This window comes from Pleurodeles waltl, chromosome 9 (genome assembly GCF_031143425.1).
Source record: "Pleurodeles waltl isolate 20211129_DDA chromosome 9, aPleWal1.hap1.20221129, whole genome shotgun sequence".
In the NCBI taxonomy this organism is placed as follows: domain Eukaryota; kingdom Metazoa; phylum Chordata; class Amphibia; order Caudata; family Salamandridae; genus Pleurodeles; species Pleurodeles waltl.
In genome coordinates this window covers 391,053,954-391,071,029 of record NC_090448.1, presented here as the reverse complement: position 1 = coordinate 391,071,029, position 17,076 = coordinate 391,053,954, and the positions used below count along the sequence as shown (strand labels likewise).

The 17,076-nt window shown below is 42.7% G+C and overlaps 1 protein-coding gene across 1 annotated transcript; it reads right to left on the bottom strand.

The window, feature by feature from the left end:
• Window positions 1-297: 297 nt before the first annotated feature.
• On the bottom strand, window positions 298-15,535 carry TTC9C (tetratricopeptide repeat domain 9C). The gene is made up of 4 exons (XM_069207066.1): window positions 15,402-15,535; window positions 4,337-4,834; window positions 4,039-4,221; window positions 298-746 (listed from the first exon to the last, which is right to left on the bottom strand). The coding sequence occupies exons 2-4, from the start codon at window positions 4,734-4,736 to the stop codon at window positions 652-654; spliced, it is 678 nt and encodes a 225-aa protein (XP_069063167.1). The 5' UTR covers window positions 4,737-4,834; window positions 15,402-15,535; the 3' UTR covers window positions 298-651.
• Window positions 15,536-17,076: the final 1,541 nt, after the last annotated feature.

Below are 17,076 nucleotides of genomic sequence, written 5' to 3'. Positions count from 1 at the left end.
CCTTGAAGTGAAATCAGGTACAGATCTTACAGCTACAAAGCAAAGTCAATAACCAACACCACTCCCCACAAAAAATGGGGGACAGATTTCAAAGCTCTACAGAAAATTCAGACACAAACTTGAGTGCAAAAAAACAGAAAAGTCCTCTGATCATTCAGCGGGGGAAAAAAAAAAAAAAAAGAGAAAAAAAAAAGAAAAATCGGTTGTCACCGCCGTGGAAAATCAGAGAATGAAAGGTCATCCTACCTCAGAGAAATAAAAGGCAGGTGTCAGATAAACTATTAAGTAGTCAGAAAATGTTCTTGAAAATACAAGTCTTTTTTATTGAAAAAAAGTCAGAAGATAATCTTTTCCGCGCCCTTGCTTGCAGCCAATCTGTGTGCACACATTAAACCACTCACATTATGTCCACTTGGACAGCGTGTATATGTTTCCATTTGTTTCAGTACTACTGTACTCATTGCATGAGACCACTCATTAACCTGATGAACATATACTCCGTTCTGCTCCAGTCTCTTACTTGCACCCAGCGTATACAGAGTGCCTGGGCCAATTGATGTACACTGGCACTCACTTACATGCCCATGCTACCACAGGATGAGCAAATTCTTGTTTTTCCTTTGTGCAAACTCTCCCTGCTTAAGCCAGTCTCTATTTAAACATGTCTCGATACAGCTGTTTCTCCTGCTGGCGGTAGCCACTGAGCTCTGACTCCGTCAACTTCAGGTACTTCTTCACATTGGCATCTATTGGGAAGAAAAGGCATATTAGCAAAACCTGGAGATTTCTCAGCCTGTAATAGTTTTTCTTTTAATCAATTGATAATCCCAGTCAGCTAGGTGTTTTAGGTTACAACACCTCACTGTCTATTTTCAATGACTCTTCATTTTATGCTCTCTGGTGTACCAAGACACACATGCTTATGTGTGACAACTGGGGATCACACAAGGCCTTGCGTGACAGTGGGATGAATCAACAGGGATGTGTATCCCTCGGAGGCACAGGGGACACAGCTTGAAAACTGGTGGCACAGGTGGGCAGAAGAGAAAACAAAAGGCACGCAGAGCCAGATGGGAAAAAGGGGGGCCACATATGGAACTGAAGGCATAGATAGCAAGTTACTAAAACGAAAGGCACAGGGTGTCAAGTTTGAAAGAGCAGACCCAACTCCCACCCAAAGTGGTTGTGGTGGGAGGGGGGCAGGAGGGACCTTTTTATTTAAAAAATAAATAAATAAATCTAAAACATACTATTTAAACTTGTATCTCAGGTCAATTATGTGTGGGTAGAACGAAACATTAACGTATCGTGAGCATGTACATATTAATGGGGAGCGAAGACAAGATATATTTTCCCTTGGTCATTTATTATATGAGAGCGTCGTCTAATCTGCATTTTAAGCAACACATCAGTACAAACACATTTTTATTATTCGACCACCTGAATATAATACAGAGATCCTCATTATGTCTTTGGTGGTAAACACTGCCTACCGCCGAGGCGACGGCTGCCAAAACACCGTTGCCGCAGCTACCTACCATCGGCCATATTATGACTGTAGCTGGAATTCCGCCAGCAGGCTGGCGGAATTCCGGCTACGGTCATGGCGGCGGACGGCGGTAAGGTGGCGCTGCTGCCAGCAGCAGCGCCACGCCAGTAGACCGCCGCAGACTGTATCATGATCCATGATACGGCCTGGTTGTGTTCGGCTGGCAGACGCTGCTGCTGGCAGCAGTGCCACGTCCCGTCTCCTGCCGGAGGACCCCCTGCAAGCAGGTAAGCCGGGTACTTTGTCAGGGGAGGTGAGTGTTGTGTGTGGGGGTGTGGGTGTATGTGTCTGTGTGCAGCGTGTGTAATGCATGTGTGCATGAATGGGTGTGAGGGTGCGTGTATGCTGTGTTGTGTGAATGCGTGTGTGCTTGTATGTATGTCAGTGTGTGTGGATGTGTGTGTGAATGGATATATGCATGCGTGGGTAAATGTGGGTATGAGTGTGTGTATGTTGGTGCGTATATGTCGTGGGGGGAGGAAAGGAGGGAGATGGGGGAGAAGCTTATCAGTGTCAGGGTAGGAATTCCCTGTCACTGATAGTGCCTACTGCCATGGTTTTCGTGGCGGTACAGAAGCCATGAAAACCATGGCGATAGGCGGGGTCATAATCCCGTGGGTGGGCCAGTGACGGCCGCCTGGCTGGAGACTGAAGTCTCCAGCCCGCCAGCTGTTACCACCCTGGCAGACGGAGTGGTACATTGGTGGTTTGGCTTGAGCCAAACCGCCAATGTCATATTTTGGGGAAAGGTACCACCTGCCTGTTGGCAGTAACTTTCTCCAAAATACCGCTGTCTGCCAGGGTTGTAATGAGGGCCATAGTCTTTTAAAAAATGAAATAAAACTAATTAATTCTTGTCAGCTGCATGTTAGGCTCATAAGTGTGAAGTGGAACATGTATACTGTAAAAGTTAAGGTGATTTTCACACAATGGTCACTCGTCAGTATAGTTAGGATGACTAAGTATAACGTGAATTTTCTCACAACTAGTCTTGTAGGAGGGATGAATGCAGGGTGCAGTTGTCTGTACAGCGCCCAGACTGGCAGCAACTGTGGTAAGAAGCAAGAGCAGGCTAACCGTCCCAAGTATGAGTGTTTGAAGATCATGAATCTCCAAGTAGGTCATTCCTTCAAACCAACTACAATGAATAAGGCGCCTTCACTTGTGGTATGCAGCACTAAGACATTAAATCAGTGACACAATGACTCCTATACTGGGCAGGTTACAATCTGTGGGTACAAATTATATTTCCTCAATGAGACAAGCAGGGGTAGGCTGTACTTACCGGGTGGTTATTCCTACTAAGACCTTCTGGAGAAGTCATAGGTTACCCAACACTCACATGGAGAGACAAATACAGACACACCTTATCAACGCTAACAGCTTGGTCATGTAGGAGTCCATGTTAATATAATCAGCATGTAACTTGAACTACCTAGTGATATTGTTGTTGTTGGCTCCCTAGGCAACCTTATCTCCTAGTCCCTACAGAATCCATGTGGCAAAACGCTAACCACACGGGTTATGTGAGGGAACCTTTAAAAATAATACAGAATGCGAAAAGCCTACAAATAGAACATACAGGTTGGTGGATGACAGATCGCCAGCAATGGGGACAACAATAAAGCCAGACAAAAAACATAGGGGTCTGACCTGGTTCTCAAAACACGTCCAAGGTTTGGGTCCTAATGGTGACCTGAATGCCTGACCCACTGCACAAAGCCCTAACATCAAATAATGCCGTATACTCCCACAGAGAATAAGATGTGTGTACAGAACTACATATATGACCTGCAAATATGAACAGGCCTCAAGCTGAAAGAATTTCATAGCTAGGAAATACAAGTACACATCTTCATTTTTTATATTAACATCTAGTCATATAATAAGTCAACATAAGACTTAAATCTGATGGCCTCTACATATATTTTCTGATACTCAGGAGAGGAGCAATACCATATGCACACCGATCAGGTGGTGTTCATCTGCCATACAATAAAATAAGGTCTGCTTTAGTTACTTAGTTGCGTTATTAATGACCAATTGACTACAGAGAAGACTTAAAAAAAATATATATATATATTTTCCAGCAGCCAATAATATTAATTAAACTTATCGTACTCGGCTTCTTGCCCACCTACTCATCTAGTATGCAACAATAACAATCAGCTTAATGTATACAGTGTGCCGGGACTGCTTTTAGCCTGAGAATCCGTAAAAAGGCTCCAAAAAGCAAATATACAATCGAATAAAACCCTAGACTATAGATTTCAGTAAGCTTTCTTACATGTACATATTTCAAATTAAGTTGCTTTCAAGTTTCCGACTTTAGACATTTACTTTCCAATGCAGGCCTGAAACGGGCCTATTAATTCAATTACTGACACTCTTCACTGATGTGCACGCATCCCACATTTTCATCTTCACCCTAGGTGAGGAGGAGCAGTTGGGGCACTCTCCTGAATCACACGTCTGGCAAAGTAGCTCACCTGTAGGTTGTATCCGCTGAGCCTCGCCCAGGTAGTGTAGGGCACTGTCAAAATCCCGCAGGTGAAAGGAGGCCACACCTGCACGGTATAGGGCCTTTGCGTTGCCTGGTTGCTTCTCCAGGACTAGTACGCTGTATTCCTTCACCCGAGCGTAGGGCACAGGCTCTGTGTGTAAGAGACAGGCTGTGGATGCAAAAAGGTGGAGTGGGGGAGAAGATGGGAATTGTGTTAAAACTCTGTTCTCCATTTTTACCCTCCCTCCTACCCATGACTCTTGCCTTTGGGCATCCTCATTTACCTGCCAGGTTGTTGTAGCAGTCTCTCTGCAGGTCGTGCAAAGCCTTTTCCTGCTCTGGGGTTACCACTGGTCTCTTGGCGCCAAAGGCTTGCAGGGGGGATGGCATGTTGGGGTCCAAACCTTTCAGCTGCAGCAGAGCTCGGTGGTACCTGCTGATGGCATCTCTGTATCTCTGCTCCTTATAACTCTTGTTACCAGCATCTTTAAATATTTGGGCCTGCTGAAGGCGATCATCCATCTGTGCAAAGGAGGGCGCATTATTAACCTGTCCACATGACGATCCTGCCTCCACTGGCCTGGAAGAGGGCCCGGCATCCATGGTTCTGGAGAAAGACCTTGCCCCTATCTGCCTAGACACCGATCCATCATCCTCGTGTCCAGAGGATGGTTCCACATCCATGTTAGGCGGAACAAGTGTTTACCTGGTTTTCTGGTCGTATGTGATCCACCTGGCTGAAAGACTGTTTGGTAAACTGGTTCAATACAAGTGGAACCACACTGCAAAAGAAAATAGTGAGGGTTACTTAAAGCATAAATGACCGTGCATGACATGATATAATGGATGTAAGAGAAAGAAGAGGGGAAGTTCCTGTCTTGCGAGGAAGGAGGTGGTATTTTATTGTTTGAAAGGCGGAATTGGGGATCCCAATGCCTGCAGAAAGGGCTAAGAAGAATTTGCTGCAAATAGGTAAGATGAGGTAGTTTCACTTCCTGCAGGGAGGAGGCAAACGTCCTGCATACAAAGTCAGTGCCTGAAGGGAAGGAGGAGCTCTGATTCAGGGGTTCCACACAGTAGAACGACTGACCCTTAGATACTATGTATAGAACTTAAATAAAACTTCAGGCACAAAGGAATGAACTGTCATATAAGTATCATGCACAAGAACACGGGACAGGAGGTGCCCCAGCACAACCAGTCTGAGAAGAAGGAGAGGGTCACTCTAGTGAGGTCTTCAGTGTGAAAGCGAGGAAAACCGATGTTCTCTGTTCTAATTAATCAGAAAGCAGCAGGCCATGTCTGTCTGCCGGCTATATATAATCTAGCTTTCCAGATCACCTAGCCCACTATGCTGCCAGGCAGGAGTCTTTAATAAGATTTAGAGTAAAATGACTTACCAAACGTATGGCTGGCTTGCCTTTTTAAGAGTGCTGAAGCAGATGTATTAATTAGAAATTATTAATGAGTGCTTATGTATTTGTAATAGTGACTTATGTAGAAAAATGAATAACGTAGAAAAATAATGTGCATGTTTGAAATTGTGACCTCATAGAATGGTCACCCGTGTTCACTAAATAATGATGAATACTTATGAAATATTGAAAATATATTAGATTAATGTAGTAATATGTCATATTAAGGGTTATGAAGTATGTTTTAGATTATTAATTGTAGGCCTTAACTTAGCGAGTGTCTTGGCCTAGTTTTGCCAGGCCTCATGCAGAAGCTGTATTTCTAGTGTTTAATGAAAAATGCTGACAGAGTGAACTAACTGTGAAATGTTCATTGTCTTGTTAAAATGCTTAAGCAGAAGCTTTCCATGAGAATCGACTAACAAGAGACAGTTTCCTTAAAATGTATCAATATGTGTGTAATGTGTGCTAGAGGTTCTTTTCCAGGATGCAAACAATGAAGACACTGACTGGAGAGGAAGATGCAAAAAATGTGATACCTGACAAGCCGGATGATGAGAATATCGTAAAGCAGACCAATCATCGACGTGTGAAGTGTGAATTATTAGAATTCATAGATTTGGTATAGAACGCTCACTGGACAGAGTAATAACGTGCAATTAATAGACCAATGGGGAATTAGGGGATAGTTTGGGTGACTTTGATATAACAATGTGACAGAGGGAAAAGACTTCAGACCTTATTCTGATTTGTGATGCGATATTTGGGAGAAGAGGAGATTCGAGATTCTGTCATTAGGTTCATACTCTCTGACTGAGAGCCTGATGTTTTGCTGATCGAGTGATGACCTGAGGGTGAAGACTGATGCTGCTTGCTGACTCATACCGTGGATAAGTAGATATGACAATGTGACTGAATTGCATTTATATGCATTTTCTTTCTAGGTACCAACTGCGCTGTCTTGATAGTTTTCCTTAGCTAGATGTTTTCTAAATTTGTGTTCTAAATTGTTTTTGCATGAAGCCCCACATGCTGATGCTAATCTGGGTTAGTTGAGGCTATTCGCATGACGACTGACAAACTGCAGAGATAAATGGTTGACAATTTTTTTTGCTGAACTCTATGGATTATGCGGTACTATTGAAACTGATTTTACTGATGATTTGTGCTGATGCTTTAGAATGCATTGTGATTCAAGCTTTGATTAGATCATTGTTCTTGCGTCTTTTTGGTTAACAAATATTTATTGCGTTTAATTTGATTTTGAGATTAATCTACATGGACTTTAGCATTGTTAATATAAGGGAAATAAACTTACTAAAGGTGTAGTTATTCATGGCTGAAAAGTCATGGTGTGCAACAATTACTGACTCCGTTGATTTGACTAATGATTATTGATTATTGTGTATTGATTACTGTTTCTGATCTGGAGCTATGGTAAGAACATCCTGAACGAGTCAAAAGGTTAATCAACCTATACGCATCCCCTTGTAAGTTTACTTATTAATGTCCGACACACTAACAAGAGCTTCGATGTTGGAGGACCTGAAGTGACAGTTTCAGATGGGAATTTTGTTCCCAGCAACTTCAGTGACTGTCCATGTTAAAAGGAGTCGATGAATTGTTGTTTCTTGCAAAGGTATAACTGCTCCTTTCTTTATTGCCAACCTCTTTGAAAGCATTAAAAGATACAAGCTAATAAGAACTTTGTGATGTTGTGATCCAAGCCCTGGTTACTTTCATTAATTCCGATTTAGATTCATAAAGATGCAAGACACTGGACCAGTTAAGCCTGCATTTTTTATGGCCACAAAACTATAAGGTGTAACTCCACACAGTACTACTGATCGATCTCCTTCTGAATAGCTGAGGCATAGATCTGCTTTTTCCAGGTAAGCCCCTATTGATGTGATTGTGGGACGGAGAAAGCAAATTGAGAGTAGAAATTAAATACGGAAGCATGCAGTGATGTTATTTTCCCACTGAGCTGTTCATGGAGGAACCAGCATTACCTGGCAAGAAACAGAGCAGCTAGGCAAGGACAGTGTCCATGGTCCCAGGAGCAATTGCAGCCCAGGGTGCATGGTCCGCTCAAGGGATGCACTAGGATGCCTGGAGATCAATCCACATGTGAATGAGTTTGGAGGATGGATATATGGAGACCCTAGAAGGCCACCATATCCTTCTCTGGGACTAATAAAAAAAACATGATAGTGCACAATGCATTAGAGTATGACACAGGGAGGCCATGTTGGATGTAAAAATAGATGTTGATTTGATCTGTCACTAGTGTAAATTCAGTTCAACAAGGAAGCAGATCATCTGATGCCAGTCAAATCATATTTATCAATGTGCTTTCATGGAATTGGGGAGGGACAGCAGTAGTGTGATTCTGTATACCCCTGCCTGGATTACCACTTTCAACTTTATGAAAGGGGAGCCTGGACAGGACTGGCCCCTGCTTTATGGCGAGGGGCACTTGCCACCAAGTTAAAGTGCAGACTGAACGTCTACAAGCTATCATCCTACATTTTATGGCCTGCCTGTAGGTCAAGGAATTATACACACTGCCTTTCTTGAAATCCCTTCCATTACGTCTCTTGTCCTCAGTATAGTGTTTTGTATTGAACCATGAAGTCCCAATGTAATGTAACTTATAAGTGAACACCGTTCAACCCCTTCCAGTTTTACCTGTGCTATATAAACATGCAAAACAAATACAGCAACAAGGAAAATAAAATCATACGAGGGTAATTGCGAGCCACAGTCTGTGGTTCCCATTAAACCTGGAGATTATGCAGAAATAAAACACTCTGAATGGAGTATTCAATGCAGGAGTGTGTAATGCAATAAGAGTAAGTGGAAGAAGAAGTTAATGGGAGCACGGCCAAATCGAAGATCACTAAATCGTGAAAACAATGCCCCATTTGGAGGCAGTACAAGTAAATGATAGCGGGAAGAAAAAGTATGGTATGTTTCTAGTACCGAATGTGATATGGGAACAGAAAAACAAATCCCTGAAAAAGTCTGGAAGTTGCTTACGACGTGGTAACAAAAGGAATGAAATAGAAAGTGTCTATGATGGTGTAAGAATTCTGAAGAAAGGAAGATTATATGGCAGACTGTGGAGGAATGCGGATGGGCCAAGAAGATCTCAGGAATGTGTTGGGAGTTAGCTTGGTTTATCATTTATGGGTAATTTATGAAAAGTGCATTCTTAATGTATGTCTGCGATGCATTTCTCAGTTTATTTGTGTGTGACACAGGACGGTGTGATTAACAACCGCTTGATCTGCTCAGACTTTATAGGTATGCACTTCTAGGTCTTACAAATGCCTATCTCTGAGGAGGCTTAAGCTCTCTGCAAGAAAAATATGTCAGAAAGGAAGACTTAGGAACCCAGGTTTCAAGTGTTTCTCCCACTAACAGAGCGCTAGGGGACAGTGGTGCTCAGAGAAAACGGTTAAGGTTAATGATATTAATTGCAAAGGTAGATGTTAATTGGTATGGTTATACTTCTTCCATACAGCAGAAAGGTAAGGTGTGGGGGCCACCTCTAAAGAAGAAGGAGCCTCCTCAAAGGGTGGGTGTCACACCCACAAAGGAGTAATGGTGACATCATAGCTCGAAAAAGTGTGGGGGGAAATGGTGGGAAAGGGGGCATCAATGTTGGGCTTTGAAGTGTGAAAGGCACCGATGTGGAAGAGAGGAGAGAGACATGAAGAGAGGGCGGAGAAAGTTGGATGGGGGCTATGAAGAGGGGACTAAATTGCTGACATTAAGGTACAGCTGTTTGCAAGATAGCAGCGTGGGATGCGGAGGGAGAGGGCATCTTCAGAGCAGGGAAATTCCTGCATAGGGACAGAGGAAGAGGACATTGGAGTGGGACAGACAGTCATATAGGGATCAGCACGAGATTGGGGCATAGACTTAGAAAGTGAGTACCAACAAAGGAAGCAGAGGCACTAGGAATTACAGAGGGCACTAGCTTAATGGAGTAGTGGAAGAAGGCATTAGCAAGGTACAGATGTTATGGGATGGAATAGCGTGGGCGAGGAGGTACCTGCACGAAGCCAGATTGGAATAATATGGCAATCAACATAATTCAGACTGTTCCCTTTTCTTTCTTTCCTTCAAATGGCCCTCTCCTTACCTTCAACATTCTGTGTGCCTCCTCCCTCCGAATATACACTACTCTAAATGACATGCGTATTCCGCCTTAATCTTTATTATTATAACAACTCCACATATTGCCCACAACTACTGTGATAGATCACAACCTCTCCCTCAAAACTATAACCCTGTAACCTAACAATAACTAATCACCCCATCTACAAATCACCAACCTGTGACTAATCTTCCATAACCCCACTAATGAACATACCAAACTCCTTTTAATTTAATATATCTCAAAATAACTGGAGTAAATGCATGGAATGATTTCCACTCTGGGTTCCGCAGTAGCGTGCTACTTACCAGAAAGTGCTAGTTACCATAAAGTGCTTCACTACCCTGTCATGGGTATTAAGTGCTACATAAACCCAATTACAATAGCCTGCCATGAAAGGCCATTTCCAGCTTCACAGTATTTTCCTTATTACACCTGTACTTAGATTTCACACAAGTCCTGCCTGTCTTTTACAGAGATATCTGGCCATTCATATATTTCAGGCCCACGTGTGAATAGATCATTCAGTCTGGTTTTGAAACTGCATTCCAGCCCTGCCAACTACCACTCATCTCAGGTTAAATTAATGCATTTTGTATGCGTTCTTCCATTACCGCAAGAACTTGAGATCGTCAAGCAATTAGAGCAAGTTGTGTAGTCACTTTAAAAGTGCCAATCAGTGATTCAGAAACTGTTCATTTCTAAAGACATTATCACAAAAGAGAGGGACTGGGAGGTTATTGGTCCAGTGTACAATCTCCTAAATCTCATGAATACAATAGATATAGTACACTGTTCCATACATAAAGAATACCAGTACACACAGGGCTAGAGAGAGTCAGTAGTTAAGGAGAGCCCTCACACACCCAATAGGATGTGAAGCTTCATCACTGGGCAATCTTCTCATCAGACCGGTGCTGCAATGCCTGACGGGCCACCCCTATTATGGTGGTGGTACTTAACCGGAGATTGTTTTACCAAATTTGGTTAGACCTGGGATGAATACTGACTATCAGAATATGCAGGACAGAAGGAAAAAGTTAAAATTGGCTCAGAACCATAGACATCACATTTAATAAATCAGGGATAGGTTCAGGCCAAATTAAAAGAAGAAAAACAGGGGGGGGGGGGGGGGGGGGGGAGTGCTGACGGGGATAATGCCCCCACTGCACTCCACGCAAGAGAAATAGGTAGTGCCCCAAATCCTAGAAAAATTTGGTCAACATGTTTCGCGTCTAAGTGGTCGTAATGATCCAGTGGCGCTTCTTCAGGACCGTTGCTACTACTTCTCCTATACTAATGTGCAAAAATAAGTGCTGGATGGTCACTTACTTAATGAAGGCTGCCCGTCAGAGTCAGTTGGTCAGCCAATTCTTTATTTGTGGAACAGTGTACTATATCTATTGTATTCATAATTTCTAAAGACATGCATAGCTCTCATCGATTTTGGTTATTTTTAGGTCAAGCCCGCAAGCGCTCTGACGTGTTGTAATCTATCTGGGCCTTTAACCATGCTCACCTCACACCCATCATTATCACTCATTGATGGGCTTGCCTTTCAAAAATCCTTTGTTATCATTGGTAAATACTTTACGTTTGTCCTTCCTTGGGGCATTTTTGTTACCGCCTTGGCCATCGATCCTGATACATGGATAATTAAACGATTGCTGATACATTTGACTGCAAGCGAACTTCTTTTTCCTTTTGTGTCTCTCCTTCAAGCTCACACTCACGGCGGCCGTGTCGTTTTGAATTGGCTTGCTTGTGTCAATTTATGTGGCAAGAAAGGTCCAGTTAGGAATTCACAAGGCTAACAGCTCTAATTTGAGCAAACGCGAGACCCAGTGCATTGAAAATGCTTGTTTTTTTCTGTTTAGGGTCGCCCCTGAGATCGCACAAGCTAGATAGAGCATGGCTCTCGCTTGCGAGACACTTATGTTAACAAAAAAGGGCTTGGAGCCCCCCTGTTGCTTACCATTTGTTGGCTTGTGTGGCACTCTTCTTAACATCCTTGTAATTTGTCACTGCAGGCCTGGTGTAATTTCCATTCCTCTCTGTGAAACAGAGACCAAGCACTGATTGATTCAATGTAATCACTGCCCGTCCGCTGCTCCCAATGTGACTGAGGTAGTAGTTTGTTCTTTTTAACTTCTAGATCCCTGCAAATAGAAGACATGGGACTGGCAAAGCCATCCCCAGCAGGACAAAGTTGCAAAGTTGAATTTTCTATAGTTAACTTTCTTTTATTTTGCCAAGTCTTCTTTTCTCACTTTGCACCTATGGTTTTTTTTCGCTCCTGGGCACTGTTTTCAAATGATGAGGATTATCTTGTTCTAAATATTGCAAAGCGACATTATTTCTTTGTGATGTGCAATTTCCAAAACTATGTTTTAACATAAAATAGTGCCCCACTCCAATCCAAAACAATCTCCCCCACTCCAATCCGCCCTACTCCCATTCACCCCACCCCAATACACACCACCCCAATCCAGTCCACCACACCCCAATCCAATGTCCCCACCCCAAATCCGATCAACTCCAATCCACCTACTCAGTCCCATCCACCTAACTCCAATCCACCCCACTACACTCCAATCCAATCCACCTCACTCCATGCCAATCCAATCCACCCCACTCAATCAATTTCACCCACACCAATCCACCCTACCCAATCCACACCACTCCAGTCTAGTCCACCCCATCTAGTCCTCATCACTCCACTCCACTCCAATCCACCACATTCTACTCCAATCTACCCCACTTCAGTTCGGTCTGCCTCACTCAATCCAATCCATCCAGCCCACTCCACTCCCCCACCGACTCCAATTCACCCGGCTCCATTCCACCCCACTCCAGTCCAGTATAATCTAATCTAGTTCAACCAACCCGTCCTATCACTCCAATCCACCCACCCCACTTCAACCCACCTGACCCCATTTCAATCCAGCCTATTGGAATCCAATTCACCTCATCCAGTCCACCCACTCCAATTCACCTCACTGTACCCCAATCCAGCCCACCACACACTACTCTAATCCACCCATTACCTCAATCCACTCCAACCCACTCCACCCTACTATACATCACTCCATTTTACAACACTGCAGTCTATGACACTCTCTGCCACTGAACTCAAGTCTCTACTCCCCCTACTCCACTCTACATCAACAAATCCACTCTGCGACACTCCACACCACTAGCTTTTAGCCATGCAGAACTGCGACCATACTGGTCTACAACATGGCAAAAACACATTGCCAAAGTCAATAGCATTTGTATAGGTGAGACCTTTTGGCTTTACCAATGCTTGTTTTAGTTTCTGTGATGGGGGTGTGGCTCACCCTGTTGGGCTGACCTCTTGAAGTGTCTTGCCCATTTGATTAGGTAAGCTCTACCCACGTTCAGTCAATCCTCAACGCAGCCCGCCCCCTGGTCTGACACGGGCCACAACAGGTTTTCCGGAAAGGACTATGCATGAAGACATGCTGGATTTGGAGACGGAGCACTCAATTTCCTTTCGGATCAAAATCTCGAAGGTGGAGAGCCACACAGGCAGCTGAGAACACAGACTGGCACAGATTACACACAGATACCTTGGTTGGGGTCTCAGGATGAACAAATCCCCCACCTGCACATTCTCCCTCGCTGGCCAGATTGATCAAATGCCCTGCAACACTACAACTACAGAACAAACATATATTTCTGGGACTGCAATTGCCATTAACAAACAATTCAAAAAGTCAGTTTAGTCATAGTTCTCCTGCAAGATGGAATGACCCACTAAACGTCACATCTACTAATGTTGCTGCCACCATTGACAAAAATCACTTACTAAGAAAACATGAATGTTTTTTCCCAAAAAACTATGCAGTTTATTGAAACATTTGTATATGAATAATTATAAATATACTTTTCAGCACACTTGTAACGTACCTCTGATGTTCTCCAGCTCAATGCCTTACTGCGTAATGCATGACTTGTTTTTTCTTTACTTTTCAGAATGTGAAGTCCTGATTTTTTATAAAATGACCGGTACCACAAGTCCCAGAATGAAAAGGAACTCATAAATTGGATTACCAACTTATTTATAGAATTGGGATGCCAAGGCCACTGCAGTAAGGGAGTGTATTAAAGAAGGTCAAGGTTTCATTTACGAGTTAATTGCTTAGCTAGACTAAACAGATGAGTGAAAGGTCTCTCACTGGGACACACTCTTATTGCACATCTTCTATCACCACCAGATATTGAGTATGAATCCTAAACAAGCATTTGCAATGCAATAGGTTTTGCATTTTCTTGAGTTAGAGCTACTGGCATTGTAAATTCAGAACTGGACTTTTCTTGCCACATGAATTGGTCAACCCTGTCTCATAATTTCATCTTTTCCTGCCATGTTTTGGTGGTCACTGGCGGCTTCTGAATTCAGAAATCACAAGCCCTTGAAGAGAGACGAGAAGATGATTGCACTACCTCGAGTTGTGTAAAAGTCTGAACAGAAATTGGAAAATAAGGCTGTAAAAGTATTTTATTTTTATTTTAACAGAGTGAAAAGTCTTTCAAACATTCTTGCCTCACATTTCAATGAGCACAGCAGCCTGAGAAGATTTATGGCCCCAATAAAGGAAATAACTAATGCCCTGTGTGCGATGTCCAGAGTGCTGGCAGGGAGGGGCTCTGGAAAGAGATTCTTTGAGATGCGAGGTTAAGCAAGTTTTACATCATTGTTTCTAGGTTTAGCTACATTCTACCAGAAAGGGCATATTGTGGCTTTCGTGAGCTAAACAACTGGGTGATTCTTTTGTGAAACAAGCTTATTTCAGGAGCCAGAGATAAACGAGGACAGCACTGGACTAAAGCCAAAACAAATGTCAGTGACAGGGGAGGAATGGAATGCTGCAATAAAATGCAGGCAGCTACCAGCCAAAAACACCCACAGTGAAAGGGAAGCACCAAAGAAATGACAGAAATAGTCTGTCACAGCAACAGATAAAGAAACCAAAGTGAAATAATACAGTAGTTGGTCACTGCTCTGAAACAGAAAAAGGAGGGAGAAAAAGGCAGAATTGACCATTAGTGAGCAGGGATTTTCAAAGGACACTGCAACCAACAAATGAAATCGCTTTAAGCCATAAGAAATATACTAAAGGTATACACGAGCTTGAACGCTTATGATTGACCTAAGCTTTTCAAGTTAGATATATTGAGGTTCGACAATTTGGGTAATAGTGACACTTGATGCTTGCAGCACTCAGAAATGCCAAATTATATGTGAGGTATACCATACCTGCATATGGTATTATAATGAATGAAACAAAATAGATTTTTTTTTTTACAGTTACTAGAAAAATTAAAGGAAGGACGTGACCTTAGGACAGATGCCGGTTAGCTTTAGAAATGTGAAACTGTTCTGTCAGATAGCAGTTGGTAATATAATCCAGGTACTAACATACAGGAAAGATTTGCTGTTTGGTCCCGTAGATTTTCTTGAAAATGGCTTTTGATTACGTGACACTCAAAATCTCACAAGAGATGTCACTCATTGAAACAGTGAAAACATAGAAATGCCACTCATATGCATGCTGAAAACTTGGAAGCTGTAACATTCGGGTATTTGTGTTCATGCTTGACTCGTTATAAAATCAAGACGACAAAATACAAGGAAAGTCCCTGGACAGGACAAGCTACTGGCCTCTTGACAACTCGCAATTAATCCCATTTCAAGTCTCCAGTACAACCTGGAGTAACATTTACGAGCGTGGCCCTTACCTCTCGTCACCAACAGAAAATCAGATACACCAAATTGCTTGCCACTGCCACATGCTTTCGATTCTAGACAAAAATACACATATAACGATAAGAGGTTTAAAAGTGATTGACAGACTAATGGGCGATTTTAGAGCGTTTCGGGAGTTGCCCTTGCCACGAAGCTCACCTATTGGTTACAAACATACCCGCCCCGAAAAGTAAGACCAAATCACCGTAGAAAGCTTGGTGTACCGGAAAAGATACCCTGTTGTCCCAGGAAAGCATGGCCCAGCCGCGCACGAGCCGGTGTTCGAACTGTTTAAGCTCCCCCGTCTGTCCCTGCCTCCCGGAAGTGGAAAGGACGTTTTGAAATACAGCAGCAACCCGTACATTGGTGCCTTCGTGTATTTTAATGCCTCCCCGAAATTGATGTCGCCGAAGGCGTGGAGAGGCACAGAAATACTGTTTAAAGCAGTTTTGTTAAATGTGTTTGGTCTTCCGTTTCTCAGAATTAACTTTGTAATATTTGAACACTATGCATGGAAATACTGCTGTAACTTATCTTTGAAACACCATTCTTCATACTTAAACCACATCTGAAAGAAATGTAAGGCATCATTTCATCGTTGAAATGTGACATTTGCAGCAGTGAAAGAAACCAGGTGGTCTTAAGAAGTCTGCATTAAATTATTATTTAACCTCTTCACTGTCAGGCCTTTTCCCCCTCAGGTGGCAAGCCTTTTTTTGGCTATTTGGGGCAGTTCGCGCTTAGGCCCTCATAACTTTTTGTCCACATAAGCTACCCACGCCAAAATTGAGTCCTTTTTTTTCCAACATCCGAGAAATTCTAGAGGTACCCAGACTTTGTGGGTTCCCCTGAAGGAGACCAAGAAATTAGCCAAAATACAGTGAAAATTTAATTTTTTTCAACAAATTGGATTAAAGGGCAGCAGAAGAAGGCTTGTGGTTTTTTCCCTGAAAATGGTATCAATAAAGGGTTTGCGGTGCTAAAATCACCATCTTCCCAGCTTTCAGCAACAGGCAGACTTGAATCAGAAAATCCAAATTTTCAACACAATTTTGGCATTTTACTGGGGCATACCCTATTTATACTATTTTTTGTGCTTTCAGCCTCCTTCCAGTTAGGGACAGAAATGGGTGTGAAACCAATGCTGGATTAAGGAAAGCTAAACATTTCTGAAAAGTAGACAAAATTCTGAATTCAGTAAGGGGTCATTTGTGTAGCTCCTTCAAGGGTTTCCTACAGAAAATAACAGCTGAAAATAAAAAATATTGAAATTGTGGTGAAAAGCCATTTTCTCAATGTTTTACTCTGTAACTTTTTCCTGTGATGTCAGATTTTTGAAAGCAATATACCGTTACGTCTGCTGGACTCTTCTGGTTGCGGGGATATATAGGGCTTGTAGGTTCATCAAGAACCCTAGTTACCCAGAGCCAATAAATGAGCTGCACCTTGCAATGGGTTTTCATTCTATACCGGGTATACAGCTGAAATATAAAGAGTGAAAAATAGGTATCAAGAAAACCTTTGTATTTCCAAAATGGGCACAAGATAAGGTGTTGAGAAGCAGTGGTTATTTGCACATCTCTGAATTCCGGGGTTCCCATACTAGCATGTGAATTACAGGGCATTTCTCAATTAGACATCTTTTTTTACACACTGTCTTACATGTGG